The following is a 15202-nucleotide window of genomic DNA, read 5'->3' on the forward strand; positions in this document are numbered from 1 at the left end:
AATGCTGAGTTCGGCAGGTGGGGTGCTCGTTTACTACCCTGAAGTTTTGTTTGACATGGTTTTCTTCGGAAGGTAAGCATCTAATCCAACCAGAAATTCGACAAGCTGGAGCTAGAATTCGAAAAGCAATCAAACCACGGTTGTCTTTGAAACCGCAGTTCTTTTACGCGAAAGTGCAACGAAATTCAACAGCACAAATTTCATAGTTTAACTAAACATAGTTTAAGCATACTGCACGGACATCGGTTCTAAGCAGTTATTTCTTTAACATGAATCAACTACATTTGATTTTGTTTTACAACTTATAACGAATTGCACAACCCCAATTGTGTACATTCCTTCACACGCCCAAAGTCCTGATTGTCAATCCGATATGCTGTCTTCTTTTCCATTCTGGAAACAAGAGGCAGAACTCAATAATTTAATACGGGTTGTAGCGATGACGGCCGCGGCTGTTCTCACCGCTTCGCCTTCCACCACTTGAGCTGCCACTGCCACCGCTTCTTCCACCTCTGGACTGCGGTGGAGGCGTCTGTGGTTGTACTCCGGGCTGTTGCCTAGAAAAAGAAATGCAGAAGTTCAACTTCGGAAGCAAAGTAAATATGAACTTGAAACAAACAGAGTACATTTCATATGGAAGAGACGCTGGATTGAAATGCAAGATCAGCAGGCAAACAATACAAGACTGATTTGTACAAGCCCGCAAATCGACTATGAGATGGTACATGCGGCGAACAAGTACCAAAAGAAACGTTACTTACAGGACATATCCAATCCTTCCATCAGGCAAAAGCATAGGCATCATTGCCATGCCAGCAGGAGTTGGTCCCCTACCATATATCAGTGGCTGCAAGAAATTGAGACCTATATCAGCGAACATATCCAGAGAGAGTTTGCTATAGACATAGGAAGTATCGTAGAAAGTTAAATGAGCAATTTTTAACTTTTTGAAGTTTGTCTCACAGGAGAGACGTGTAGTTTTTGTTGTCAAAATTGTTACATAAACAAAGATACTTTAAACTTGTGACTAACTTTATTACAAGACAAACGAAATATCCTTGTATGCTCAACATGTTATCAAGTTTACAGACAGACAGCCCTATTTGTTTATTTTATGCCATGATAACACTATAATTTAAATCTTACTTGTCCAAATCCCGGACCGCTGTATCCAGCACCTAAGCCACCACCGTATGGACTACCCCCTACCATGCCATACCCCAGACGTGGTGGGTAGGTTGGAAGTAAGGCCGACTTCTGATGATTTGATGATCCAGAAGACTTCTGATCTGATTGTGGCTTTGCAAGAGAACACTCCAAAACTTGACCTATGAAACAAAAGATTATGAATTAAGATTCTCTCCTGAAAATTTTGGTTTAACTATTGAGACTAGTAAAAGAGCATAAGAAAGCTACCATCAATTTCATATTTTTCAGTGTTCTTCAATGCCTTCATGGCACATGCCCTTTCCGCAAAGTGCACGAAACCAAATCTGCTCTTTTCCTGTCCCGCTTTGGCGGGCGGGAGAACCACCTTTGTTATCTTTCCATGATGTTCAAACAGATCCTTCAGCTGATCCTGAGTAATGTCTTTTGGTAAATTTTTGACATACACAGCCTTAACCTGTATCAATCAAAACAAAGATGTCATGACTTGAGCAACATCCACAAGTGCATGTAATAATACAAAGGGAAAAGAACTCTACACGTGTAATGTTGCACATAGAAGAAAGAGGTCTAGTGCAGTGGAGATCATGGATTGGAGTATTCAGATAGAAAAAGCAAAAGGAAGCCGAAAGGCAAGCATTATCAATTCAAAATTGTTTTCAATTTCAAACTGTAAAGGAGAACATGTAACAGTAATCTGAAGCCAATTAATCCCCATATACATCTAACTAAATATACTATATTCTTTTTCAAATAAAATTTAAAGGGGTCAACTCTAGGCACCCATGTATAAAGACCAAGCGAGCATATATACATCCGAGAAGCAACCTCCCACAACCAGGAAAGATATTTAGGAACCGTGATAAAATGTTGTGGGAAGAAAGTATATATATAAGAGCCTAAATAAAATATAAGAAAGCCAAAAACAGAACTATACAATAGCAGACTTGTGTGTGAAAAAAGGCAGCGACAGCTAACCTGAGAAGCAGCAGAGGATTCTGTATTTTTAGGATCAGCCCAGCTCACAGTTGGAGCATTTGTGTCAAGCTTAAATTTTGGGGTGGACATCTTTTGTCTTGAGTATTCTGCGCAGGCATGATTATAATACTCAATAAACGCGAATCCACGATTTCGGCTGGAATTCTGTGGGTCCTGTATAAAGAAGATTCAACGGAAAACTGAATTAGATCAAGAAACAAGGAAAATCATCAAGAAGACAGTTAGGATCTGGAAATGATAGGAAACTGGGGTTAACTAAAATGAAATATAGAACGAAACAAAAATAAGCAAAACAAAAGATTACAGAATATATCTCAAACCTTCAACAATTCCACAGAAATGACTCCTGGGCCAATATCTGTTACAGCCTTCTTCATATCTTCCTCTCCCCAACTTCTTGGAACATTTCCGATGAACAACCTATGCTTTGCTTGAGATGTTGAACATTTAATCCTTTTTCCCTAGAAAAGGAAGCCAGCAGAAAAGTTAGTGTTGCAAGAAACGTAAACCTTAGTTCCACTTTCCATTATAGGTAAGGAAACCAAGTAATTTATCTCAAAAAGAAAAGTGTGAAAGAAAGTGGATGCAGAAATTATTAGCACCACAAACCTGAGTTGATAATTTACAAAAGCAATGCTAGGGGAAAATAAGTGACCAAAAGTGAGTTCAGATTACCTTTAACTCTGAATTATTCAGTTCCTCGATGGCCTTAGAAGCCAATTCCTTGTTTCTGAAGGTTACAAAAGCATAACCTTTGGCCTCACCTGAATCTTTTCCCTTCATTATTCTAACCTGTGAACATAAATAGATTTCTATGAGCCTAAATGTACAAGATGCGCGCAGAGCTTTACAATCAACATGTCTTACCTCAGTCACTTCCCCAATAGATTCACAAAATCCCCTCAAATCCTCTTCGGATGCATCATGAGGAATGCCACCAAGATACACCTCTGACCCATGTGGAGGACGTGCAAGAAGCTCAGCATGCTTCGTTTTCTCCTCCTCATCCTCTGCACCAGCAACTGTCATCTCTTCATCACCATCTGAGCTTTTCTGTCCATCAGATTTTGTAGCAGGTTGCTTATTTTCTTCCTCTTCCTCAATCTCCTCTTCTGGATCTTCTTCTTCCTCTTCCTCCTCTTCTTCCACCTCAACTTCCTCCTCCTCCTCTACTTCTTCATACTCAACCTCCTCTTCTATTGTTTCCTCAGGATCATTGTCTCCATCCAGGTCCACCCGCTCATCAGATTCTACATGCCTTTCAGATGCATCCCCAGAAATATTTGTCCTTGTTTTCGGCATCTTATATATCTAGAATGACAAGCTTGCAAGGCAACTGTGAAGAAAGCACAGTAGCCAGAAGCATTCCCAGAAGAAAGAATACAGATATGGAAAGGTGGAAACAACATGAGAGGCCAAACGAAGTTGCAGAGAAAGAATTTCGAAAGAATCTGTGCCATGAGGTATGGGTTCAAGGACTTCCAAAGTCAATGATTTTCAATTAAGGGGTCATTATAAAGTAACAATAGTAATAGAGACAGGCAACAGAAGAATTCTGCATGATTTATCAAGGGGATGATGATGCTCAGCAGGCGAAATAAACAATGAAGCAGTGAATTTCTCGAATATTTAGATATCGACATTCGACAGTAAATGGATGGTGTAATTGTTTAAATATCTATCTGGAGAGTTTCATGCCCAAAGAGACAAAAAATAAAAAGGAAAAAATATGAATAAGAAATCAAACATATAGCAGAAATCATAGATATGATAACATATTGAACATCACAGCTGAAACAGTATGGGGCCGACATGTTACGAAGAATTGAAAATTTTCAAGCATTCGCTTTGATTAAAAACCGCATTTAGATATTAATAAAGCAAGATTATACTGAACTGAAGCTTGAGAAAAGGATGGAACCAAATCCCATCCCTTTTTTCATTCTATACAAGCGACATTAGGCGACCGGGGAATTCAACCCGGGACGTCAGGCTCAAGGGCGAATGCTATTAACCGACTGAACTACAGAGCCCCTTGCTCAATCCCATCCAATTAAAAACCAACTAAATGCCTCAAATTCTAGAACTTTTAAACAATACCAACCACCCCAAAAGTGACCCCAATTTCCCCAAACCTAGCCAACCAACCAAACATTTGATTCGTTTCGATTCCAACCCTTTCTCGGAAATTTTTTTACTTTCGGATTCCCCCTTTATATTTCTACACAAAATAACACTACCCAAGTGAACAAAAACCATTAATTTTCATTTCAGAGATCCATATTATGAAACTAGAACAGAAAATTGAACATTTCAACGAAAATAATCCCCAAAAATATAAAAAAAAAAATTGGAGAAAAAATCCAATGAAAAACAAAGTAAAATTGGAAAGAGAGGAAGTACCTGAGCCGGTGCTTCGAACAGTTAATTCAACTGTGGGACCAATTTGTTCAATCTCGGAAACCCTAATTCGGTGCTCTGAGCTTTTTTACTAGTCTCGAACCCAACCAACGAACACGAAAAAGGAATAGCTTTTGAGGTTTGCGTGTCGTCTTGCGAGCTACCGACGTAGATATTCAAAAGTTATTGGACTATGTGATCTTTTTGATATTGGGCCGCATTTTTGGGTTTCGGCCCGTAAATTTTGTGACATGAACAACTTTTGGGCTTCCAGCCCATTATTTCACAACGAAGCCTTCTTTCATCTCCCTTGCCAAGATCAATCATTACATTTGAATGATTAAACGATTTCTGATTGGAGGGATTATATTTTTTTAGGAATAAAAGTTACATGAAGATAAAGAAATTGAACGATGCAATTATATAATTTCTATAGTAAAGTCTAAAGATATGTTATACGCAAAAGGTGGGATAACATATTGTTCCATAGGAATGCAAATATTATCCATTTATTATTTGTTTTGCAGTTTAGATTGACAACAAATTAATAACACCCGTCCTACATGCACAAGGACATAGTCCAAGAGTTCGTTTGGAAGCGTTTTTAAAATAGTTGAAAACACTTCTCGTGAAGTATTTTTGGTACTAATTCTTAGTAAGAATACAATTGAATCTTGAAAAATACACATTCAGAAAACAATTCAAGTTTTCTAATTCCCAAAAACATTTTCGATAAAAACACTTTCAGTTATTTTAAAAACACATTCAAACGAGTCCTATTATGGTGTTAGAATTCCGGGCATATAATCCCCTCAACACGAATGGATCAGCCTAAATCATTTTCCATCAGAAATGATCACGGATTCACACATGAAATGAATAACACAGAAACTACCAAGTCCTCAATCAATTAGACAACCCAGCTCCCATTTTTCTGGCACAGATCAGGCAAATTTACCGCTCAAGGCATCAAAAAATATGAAGTCGAAGTAAAAAATGAAGAGTAAAAGCATTGGATCTGCAAAACATGAAATAAAAAACTCAAACACAGCAATCTCGCGGATAATGAGTCGCATGAACTTTGAAGGTTTAGCAAAATAGATTGCAGGTACATTCAAAAAGGTTTGAATATTTGAGACTTCTGCAAATGTCGAATAGCCAAGATCTTAATCACTTCACTGCCATAAAATTCGACAAACTGCCATAGATAGTACTAAAACTACGTGACCAACTACATTAAAAGGAAGCCCTTTCCCGCTTACAACGCAATCTTGTTGTAACTCAGATGAACAACTGTTTATATTCTCCATTTGCAAGCTGACAGAGCTGATTGTAAGAAGATGTGTCTGCCAGTAGGATAAGAAAAAATTGAATTATATCAGAACCAGCAAAAGAACATGGACTACTACCCAAACAATTAAGCACTAAATAGACCAATAAGATGAACACTGATATGAAAACCGAAGAAGGGTTACATTTCGGGTTTCTTATTGATATAACCAATTCTGAAGAATCTGAACGTAGTTCTCATTGCTTCCAAAAGATTAAACACCACAGTTTGATAACACACGGCTTTTGGGACGCTCAAGTAACGCAAGCATTCTATAGAAGTTTGAAGCAAAATAACCAGTTTGAAGATTTAACATAACCCGTGATTAAATTGGGAACTCACTTTTTATGGTTGACACGCAAGTTTAATTGCTACAGATTCAACTTAGGCAGAAACTGTATATTTCGGGTTCCTAAAAGTGCCAATAAAATGAACTGTTTTCTGGCAACTTTAAGCTGAAACCCCTTCCTACAGATTCAACTTCACCCAATCCCAAATCCAAGCAAAATAAACTTCTGACAGTAACAATTACAAAAGAGGTGCCATTACAAAATAGTGTGAACCATACGTAGAAATTGAAGAACATAGAGAAAAAAAGGCATACCAATTGTCTCTCCAAAGTTGTTCCATATCTCAGCATGGATGGACTTATCACTGTCAGCAATGCCTATGACCTCAACAAATTTTGTAAGAGGAACCGGCGGGTTGCCCTTCACAACTAGCTCCTTTCCATCAGTAGATTTTCCAATGACAGTTCCACCCTCAGTTCGCACCACCTGAATCAGTGCCCGAGCCCGCCTTCCAACATACAGTCGCAACAACTCTGCATTGAAAAAAACTGCCGGATTTGATGTATCCATATCCTGCAAATCAAATCAAAGGTTTATTTGCTCAGAAGACATGATGCAAAATCATCTCCAATTTTACAAAAAGCAAAAACCCTATCGTTGCAATTAGATGGTGCAGAGAAAACCCCTAAGCTGCTATAAAGTAGTTAAGGGGCTCGTTTGAGAGTAGGGGTGGGTTCGGTTCCGTTCGGTTCAGTTTTTGGCCGAAACCAGAAACCAAACCGAAGTTACTGTTTGGTTCAGTTTTTCCTTGGGTTTTTTGGGTTCGATTTTTTTGGGTTCGGTTTCAGTCCAGTTCGGTTTTTTCTATGAAATTTTTTTTTATTTTTTATTCAGAACATGAATCTTTTATCCAACACAACAAAAATAAACTAAAAACTTGGATTGAATCAGATGGAAAGAAACAAACACATAATCTGCAACCCATACTTTCTTTGGTCTCTGTCCAATTTATGTTCCTTCCGATTATCATTCTTCCAACATAGATTCACGCATAATCACATAAACGAATCAAAGCCACTAAAATTTATACAAATACATTCAGCCGTGATGGCTAACATGCTTGAAATCTATAAATTACATGATGCTATGAATCCAACACACAATTGACGCAAAATCAAAATAGTAAAATGAAATACTAATACATTTAACCTTTAAATACCATCAAGCTGATTCAACTTAATTGCTCTCTGCAGCACTCCAACCGATTTTGATCTTTGAGAAAAATACCCATGTTTCGGATCATATAATGTTGAATGAATGAAAACTCTATGGCATCTTCACGAATAGCACAAAATCTAAATATTGAAACTCATACACTAGCAGCAAATCAATAACCCAAAATCCCTAAATCTAGAAAACCCTAAGTTACTCTTCCTAAATCCCTAAAATTGAATACCTTTTGATTGAAGATTTGGCTTCGACAAGAACCGTTAGGTGGTGTCGGAGTTTAGAGAAGAAGCTGGTGGTGGTGGTCGGAGTCGACTTCACATGAGCTGAAGGAGGAAGCTCAGCTATCGAGATTCGAGAGGGAGTCTGAGAATCGACTGTGAATCGACGATCAAGATTTGAGAGGGAGGACTGAGTTGTGGTCGCGACGGCTGTGATGGGGTGACGATGGTGGTGAATCGATGATAGTCTCGTCTGGATTTGGCTATGTCGTCGAGGAAAGATGGGAAATTGGGGGAAAAGATGAGTTGAGTGGGACAGGAGGTTAGGTCAATACGGGAAGCAAATCCCTAGATGTAGATGGTAAGGTGTGGCACATTTGGGCTTAAAAGTTTAGAGTTGTTAAACAGTTAAAGGCCTTTTTTTTAATATTTTGGCAACACATTGGGCTTTAGCACATTTGGATTTAAAAAATAATACCCAAAACAGATAATTAAATAAATAAAATATAAAAAAAATTATTAATTTAATTAATTTGGTTTGGTCAATTTTTTTGTTCTTGGTTCGGTGTTTGTTTCGGTTTTCAGTTTTTTGAACCCACCCATATTGAGAGCACTTATCCTCGACGCTTTTGTTAGAAGTGTTTTTATTATAAACATATAAAAAAGAATTATTAAAAAACTAAGCAATTGGAAGTGCTTCCTTAAGAGCAGGTGTTCTTCAAAAACCACTAAAGAGTCGGAATTTTCCACCCAAAACGAAGTTAGAAGTGTTTTTGGCATCATAAAACATTGTTAGCCCTTTCGTACCAAAATCCCAAACAAGCCCAAAATCTTGTTGCAAAAATGCATGTTGTACATACATTTCTTATAACATTTCAAAAGAAAATTCATTTTAATTTGCTTTTCCGGCATTCTTCTTACTTCATCACTCTCATGTGGATGTTAAACTGAAATCATTTGAATATTTTCTTTTTTGGGTAAAATTTGCTTTCGATTTTGAAAAACAAAAAATCGTAAGTAAACCCTAATATAAACAGAATCAACATGAAATTATTTTAAACGAATTACTTAGATCAAGAACATCAACACACTACTCAATCAAATTTCATAAAAAGAAAAAGCAAAAAAAAAGAGCAAACTTAACGCAGCAAATCAGCACTTGAAACAACAATCAGAATCGAAATTGACAACAAAACAAAATTTACACTAAAAATTAATAGAAAATCGAACAAAATAAAAGCACATTTAAGCACTGCGTTTGGTTACTGAGAAACCAAATTGAAAGAGAAATTAACTTTCCCTTCTTGGCAGTTTCTCCGTAAAAGCAAAACAGTGCACTTTGCATTTGAGAGAGAGCTAGGGATTCAAGATCTTACTTGACAGTGGGAACGGATTGCCGGAGAATCACTTCGAAAGATAGAAGTAGGTTTGGAAGGTTGAGCGAAAAAAAGGGTGAGATTCCAAGCGCGGCAAAAGTGAAATGGCGAAAGGATTTTGGAGTGTGTGGGGGTTTTATTGAAGTGAGCCTGAGAAAATTTTCAATAGGTCAGGAACATGACTCAGTACATTTTTTACAGTTTCATGACCATGTGTCCACCCTTTAGGCCAACTCCAACCCATGGCCTAAAACCTATAATTTCCCTTACATTACCCCCAATCCATTCCAACCCAAGTTTTAATTTGGGTCTAAAACCTAAAACCTTAAAAAAAAAAAGCCAGAAACTGGCCAGGATTTAGCCCAAAAAATAGTGTGGACCCCACCAGCACGAGTGAAACTCGGCGCTGGAGCGACAGAAGCCCCCAAGAGACGCGTGCACGCGAGTGACATGCCAAGGCAGAGACCGTCATCCTCATCTTCTTCCACCTCAACTTCCTCATCCTCCTCTACCTTTTCATACTTAACCTCTTATTCTATTGTTTCCTCAGGATCATTGTCTCCATCCAGGTCCATCCGCTTATTAAATTCTACATGCCTTTCAGATGCATCCCCATAAATATTTGTCCTTGTTTTCGGCAACTTATATATCTACAATGACAAGCTTGCAAGGCAACTGTGAAGAAAGCACAGTAGCCAAAAGCATTCACTGAAGAAAGAATACAGATATGGAAAGTAGTGAATTTCTCGAATATTTAGATATCGACATTCGACAGTAAATGGATGGTGTAATTGTTTAAATATCTATCTGGAGAGTTTCATGCCCAAAGAGAAAAAAAAAATAAAAAGGAAAGAATATGAATAAGAAATCAAACAAAATATAGCAGAAATCATATATATGATAACATATTGAACATCACAACTGAAACAGTATGAGGCTGACATTTTACAAAACATTGAAAATTTTCAGTTCTAGCATTCCCTTCGATTAAAATCCGCACTTATATATTAACAAAGCAAGATTCTACCGAACTAAAGCTTGAGAAAATGATGAAACCAAATCTCAACCTTTTTTTTTTTTATTCCATACAAGCGATAGGCGACTGAGGCATTGAACTCGGGATCTTAGGCTCAATTGCGAATGCTATTAACCGACTGAGCTATAGAGCCCCTTACTCAATCCTATCCAATTAAAAACCAACTAAATGCCTTAAATTCTAGAACTTTTAAACAGTACCAACCACCTCAAAAGTGTCCCCAATTTCCCCAAACCTAGCCAACCAACCAAACAATTGATTCGTTTTGATTCCAACCCTTTCTCGGAATTTGTTTTACTTTCGGATACCCTCTTTATATTTGTTAACCTTAAAAACTACTAAGCCTACGTGGCGCGCAGCCCGAGTAGCTAATGAGCTAACTACGTCATTCGATTGTATGCGGGGCGTGCCAACTTGTCGGCCGAGGAGTGAAATATGTTGATGTTACGTTGAGCACACGGCTGACTTCTCAATCTTGCAACTGCGACCGAGGAAGGAACACTCTCAGCCTTTGGGTTCTAGAGCTTGAAGACAAAGCTACTAGTTCTGCAAAGTTCACAAAACGTCAGCACCGGATTTAGTCACAGTGATTATATTCGTTAAAGTATAAGCAAGGTATAAAATATCGATGATATCGAAAATATCGGTAGTCCAAAAACACGAAAATTTCGATAGAAATATCGGGATATTATCAATATCGATAAAAATTGAATAAAAACCACGGAAATTGTAAGAAAAACTTGGAAATTTTTATTGAAACTTTGCAGGATGTTTATTTAGTCAATTATCTATTAGTTTATCACAAAAAATTGGAAGGAAATGCATTGCATGATAGATATAGCTGATTTAAGTTGATTATATAGCGAGCTGGCAAACATTGTGAGTGTAGAAAATATGTAGTAATTAATGAAAGAAATTTAAACACACCATAATCATTTATATATAATGAATTAGTACAATATTTTACACGTGATACATTGCATGGTAAGATACATGAGTGACTTAGCAAGGTCTAAAATATCGATGATATCGGAAATATCGGTAGTCCAAAAAAATATCAGTAGTCCAAAAACACGGAAATTTCGATGGAAATATCGAGATATTATGGATATTTTAGACCATGAGTATAAGCACGCCGAATCGACACCAGACTATATGGGCACAAGTACTCAAAACAAATGTACATCTTGATTGTGAAAGTGGTTTGGCCATCAGAATGCCGAACTCTAAAACCTACTTGTGAATAACTAATCATAAATAACTCAACGTTTAATGTGCCGAGCCCAATAATTCGTAACACTTCACTTCGCCGAGAAGGCTAATGAAATGACATCTACCAATAAGAACTCGAAAATCCTTCTCGACCAAGACTTGGATAGATAACCTGTCGGCCTTGACGTAGTGCTGTTTATCCAAATTGAAGGTGCTCCACGGTCGGCTGATTTTACGGCAACAGTGTTGTTTATCCAAACTGAAGATGTTCACCGGTTATCTTCACAATATTGTTTATCCAAACTGAAGATGTTCACCGGTTATCTTTACAGTGTTGTTTATCCAAACTGAAGATGTGTCGGCGAAAAAAGAAAATAAAAATCTCAAGGTTGTTGAGAGGTTTCGCGAAAGCGAGGGTTTGCGCAGGGCAGTTTGTGTGTTGAATTTGATGGGGTTTTAATGATGTCCTCCTCCCTCTATTTATAGTAGTCAAACTGCTTCCGATCGAATCACAATCATACTCGGACTAGAACTCCTTTCCCCGATGTAACCTTATCTCGGCCACTCCTACTCTTACTAGGACTTTGAACTCAACCCCTTATCAGGCCGCATTCAATCCCAAACTTCTACATCATTATCCTGTCGAAACTCCTTCTCGTATCAGGATTCAACCACCCATGGACTTCTAATAGGACACGGCCGGCCTTGGCTATGTGGCCCATAAGCCGGATGACCCCCAATGACTCATAAGCACGGCCTCTGGGCCGAGAACAATTCTAAACTCAACCCAAACCAATATTTTGGGCCCAAACATATTTCTACACAAAATAACACTACCCAAGTGAACAAAAACCATTCATTTGCATTTTCAAGGATCCAAATTAGAAAACTAGAACAGAAAATTGAATATTTCAGCGAAAATAATCCCCAAAATATATATAAAAATTGGAGGAAAAATCTAATGAAAAACAATGTAAATTTGATAGAGAGGAAGTACCTGAGCCGGTGCTTCGAACAATTAATTCAACTGTGGAACCAATTTGTTCAATCTCGGAAACCCTAATTCGGAGCTCTGAGCTTTCTTACTTAGCTCGAACCCAACGAACGGAAACAAATAGGGAATAGCTTTTGAGGTTTAAGTGTCGTCTAGGGAACTTCCAACATAGATATTCAAAAGTTATTGGATCTCTGATATTGGGACGTAGTTTATCGATTTCGAAAAACAAACAATAAACCCTAATATAAACAGATTTAACATGAAATAATTTTAAAAGAATTACTGAGATTAAGAACATCAGCACCCTGCTCAATTGAGTTTCATAAAAAAAAAAAAAAGCAAAGGCAAACTCAACGCATCAAATCAGCACTTGAAACAACAATTGCAAGGGAAATTCACAACAAAACAAAATTTACACCGAAAATTAATAGAAAATCAAACAAAAATAAAAGCACATTTAATCGTTGCATTTGGTTACTGAGAAACCAAATTGAAGGAGAAATTAACTTTCCCTTATGGCAGTTTCTCTGTGAGAGCCAAACAATGCGCTTTGCATTCGAGAGATAGTTAGGGGTTTGAAATCTTACTTGACGGCGGCAACGGATCGGCTAGAGAATTGCGTCGAAAGAGAGAAGTAGATTTGGAAGGATGAGCAACAGAAAGGGCAGGATTCCAAGAACGGTAAAAGTGAAATGATGAAAGGGTTTGGGAATATGTGAGGGTTTTGTTGGAGTGAACCCGAGAAACTTTTCAATAAGTCGAAAACATGATCCAGGATACTTTTTACGGTCTCTTGACCATGCCTCGACCCTTAAGAGAAATTAGGTGGAAACTGGGACCGACACATATTTTAGTCTCACCCTACTTTGAGTCTTTGACTGTAGAAAAAAAACAAAAGAATTTTATTAATTAAAAAGGTAATAACACAACTTTCCCTTTTTAAAATTTTAAAAGATAATTATCTTCTCTCATTGTCATTTACCTTTTTACCTTTGATTCGTTTAGTTAATTGTCTTGGACATATCGAACTCTTATATATCATAATCCTGACTCATTTTGTCACCTTATTCATTACTTAAGATTCTTTTTCTTCTCAGCTTCGCAATGTGCTTCTGACTAAACTTCTGAAGTTTCTTGTGTTTTGCAAGTTTGAAATGAGGCGTTCGGTATTGAATAATCCTTGAGGTAAGCACATATATCCCTATCAAATTAGTCCTAATTACTTGATTTCATGAATCTTGTTTACCATTTTATTTTTAGTAATATCAAAAGATTTGAAATTTCATTTAGGAGTGTTCAAATTTTGAATCAATTCACTCAAACCCACAAATCAAATGCAATTCAATGTTATCTATTTTCTATCGGTTTTTATAGGCTTAAATCCCTACATTTGAAAACCGACATGATTAGATCAGATAATCAATTTCTTGAGAAAATCCAATCAACTGTGGAACCAATTTGTTCAATCTTGGAAACCCTAATTTATTTCCTCATAAGACATGATGCACAATCATCTCCAATTTTACAAAAAGCAAAAACCCTATCCTTGCAATTAGATGGTGCAGAGAAAACCCCTAAACTGCTATAAAGTAGTTAAAGGGCTTGATTGAGAGCACTTCTCCTCGACGCTTCTTTTAGAAGTGCTTTTATTATAAACATATAAAAAAAGAATTATTGAAAAACTAAGCACTTGGAAGTGCTTCCTCAAGAGCAAGTGATTCTTCAAAAAACCACTAAAGAGTCGGAAGGCGGTTTTCCACCCAAAACGAAGTTAGAAGTGCTTTTCGCATCATAGAACACTTTTAGCCATTCCGTAACAAAATCCCAAACAAGCCCGAAATCTTGTTGCAAAAATGCATGTTGTACATACATTACTTGTAACATTTCAAAAGAAAATTTATATTAATTTATTTTCCGGCATTCTTCTTACCTCATCACTTTCATGTGGATGTTAAATTGAAATCATTTGAATATTTTCTTTCTTTTTTGGGTAAAATTCGCTTTCGATTTCGAAAATAAAAAAAATCATAAGTAAACCCTAATATAAACAGAATCAACATGAAATTATTTTAAAAGAATTACTTAGATCAAGAACATCAACACCCTACTCAATCGAATTTCATAAAAAAATAAAAATAAAAAGAAGACGAAGAAAAAAAAAAGCTAACTCAGCGCAACAAATCAGCACTTGAAACAATAATCGCAATCAAAATTAACAACAAATCAAAATTTACACTAAAAATTAATAGAAAATCGAACAAAAATAAAAGCACATTTAATCGCTGCATTTGGTTGCTGAGAAACCAAATTGAAAGAGAAATTAAATTTCCCTTCCAGCAGTTTCTCCAGGAGAGCCAAACGGTGCGCTTTGCATTCGAGAGACAGTTAGGGATTCAAGATCTTACTTGACGGCGGGAACGGATTGGCCGGAGAATCGCATCGAAAGAGATAAGTAGGTTTGGAAGGTTGAGCGATAGAAAGGGTGGGATTCCAAGCGCGGCAAAAGTGAAATGACTAAAGGGTTTTGGAGTGTGTGAAGGTTTTAAGTCAGAAACACGGTCCATGACATTTTTTACTGTCTATTGACCATGCGTCCACCCTTAAGAGAAATTAGGTGGAAACTAGGACCGACACATACTGTAGTCTCACCCCACTTTGAGTCTTTGACTGTAGAAAAAAGCAAAATAATAACTGCTTGGGCGTGGGAGTTCCAGTATGGCTCGAGGGTAATTTTGTCATTTTCGCCCAAAAGTACATGTGTCACCTCCATAATTTTCTTGATTATTTTTAACTCCACAAGATCGGCCGGAGAATCACGTTGAAAGAGAGAAATAAGTTTGGAAGGTTGAGCGACATAAAGGGCTAGATTCCAAGCGCGGCAAAAGTGAAATGACGAAAGGGTTTGGGAGTGGAGTATCTATGAAATCTAGCTAAAATTTGACCTTAA

General features: G+C 37.2%; 2 protein-coding genes across 4 annotated transcripts; both read right to left on the reverse strand.

Annotated features, from left to right (window-relative positions):
• Positions 1 to 181: 181 nt before the first annotated feature.
• On the reverse strand, positions 182 to 12315 carry LOC126600709 (heterogeneous nuclear ribonucleoprotein Q-like). 3 transcript variants are annotated; one of them, XM_050267342.1, is made up of 9 exons: positions 12256 to 12315; positions 3034 to 3502; positions 2842 to 2958; positions 2487 to 2627; positions 2146 to 2319; positions 1417 to 1624; positions 1147 to 1328; positions 762 to 847; positions 182 to 557 (listed from the first exon to the last, which is right to left on the reverse strand). In XM_050267342.1, exons 2-9 carry the CDS (start codon positions 3466 to 3468, stop codon positions 422 to 424), a joined length of 1479 nt encoding a protein of 492 aa, XP_050123299.1. In that variant the 5' UTR covers positions 3469 to 3502; positions 12256 to 12315; the 3' UTR covers positions 182 to 421. The 3 variants fall into 3 exon arrangements, with proteins under 3 accessions (XP_050123299.1, XP_050123297.1, XP_050123298.1); XM_050267340.1 differs by lacking the exon at positions 12256 to 12315 and adding an exon at positions 4570 to 4736; XM_050267341.1 differs by lacking the exon at positions 12256 to 12315 and adding an exon at positions 4570 to 4719 and having other exon boundaries at positions 3034 to 3617.
• On the reverse strand, positions 5623 to 7983 carry LOC126600719 (replication protein A 14 kDa subunit B-like). The gene is made up of 3 exons (XM_050267352.1): positions 7643 to 7983; positions 6501 to 6759; positions 5623 to 5912 (listed from the first exon to the last, which is right to left on the reverse strand). Exons 2-3 carry the CDS (start codon positions 6754 to 6756, stop codon positions 5848 to 5850), a joined length of 321 nt encoding a protein of 106 aa, XP_050123309.1. The 5' UTR covers positions 6757 to 6759; positions 7643 to 7983; the 3' UTR covers positions 5623 to 5847.
• Positions 12316 to 15202: the final 2887 nt, after the last annotated feature.

The sequence above is a fragment of the Malus sylvestris genome, chromosome 14 (genome assembly GCF_916048215.2).
Source record: "Malus sylvestris chromosome 14, drMalSylv7.2, whole genome shotgun sequence".
Taxonomy (NCBI): domain Eukaryota; kingdom Viridiplantae; phylum Streptophyta; class Magnoliopsida; order Rosales; family Rosaceae; genus Malus; species Malus sylvestris.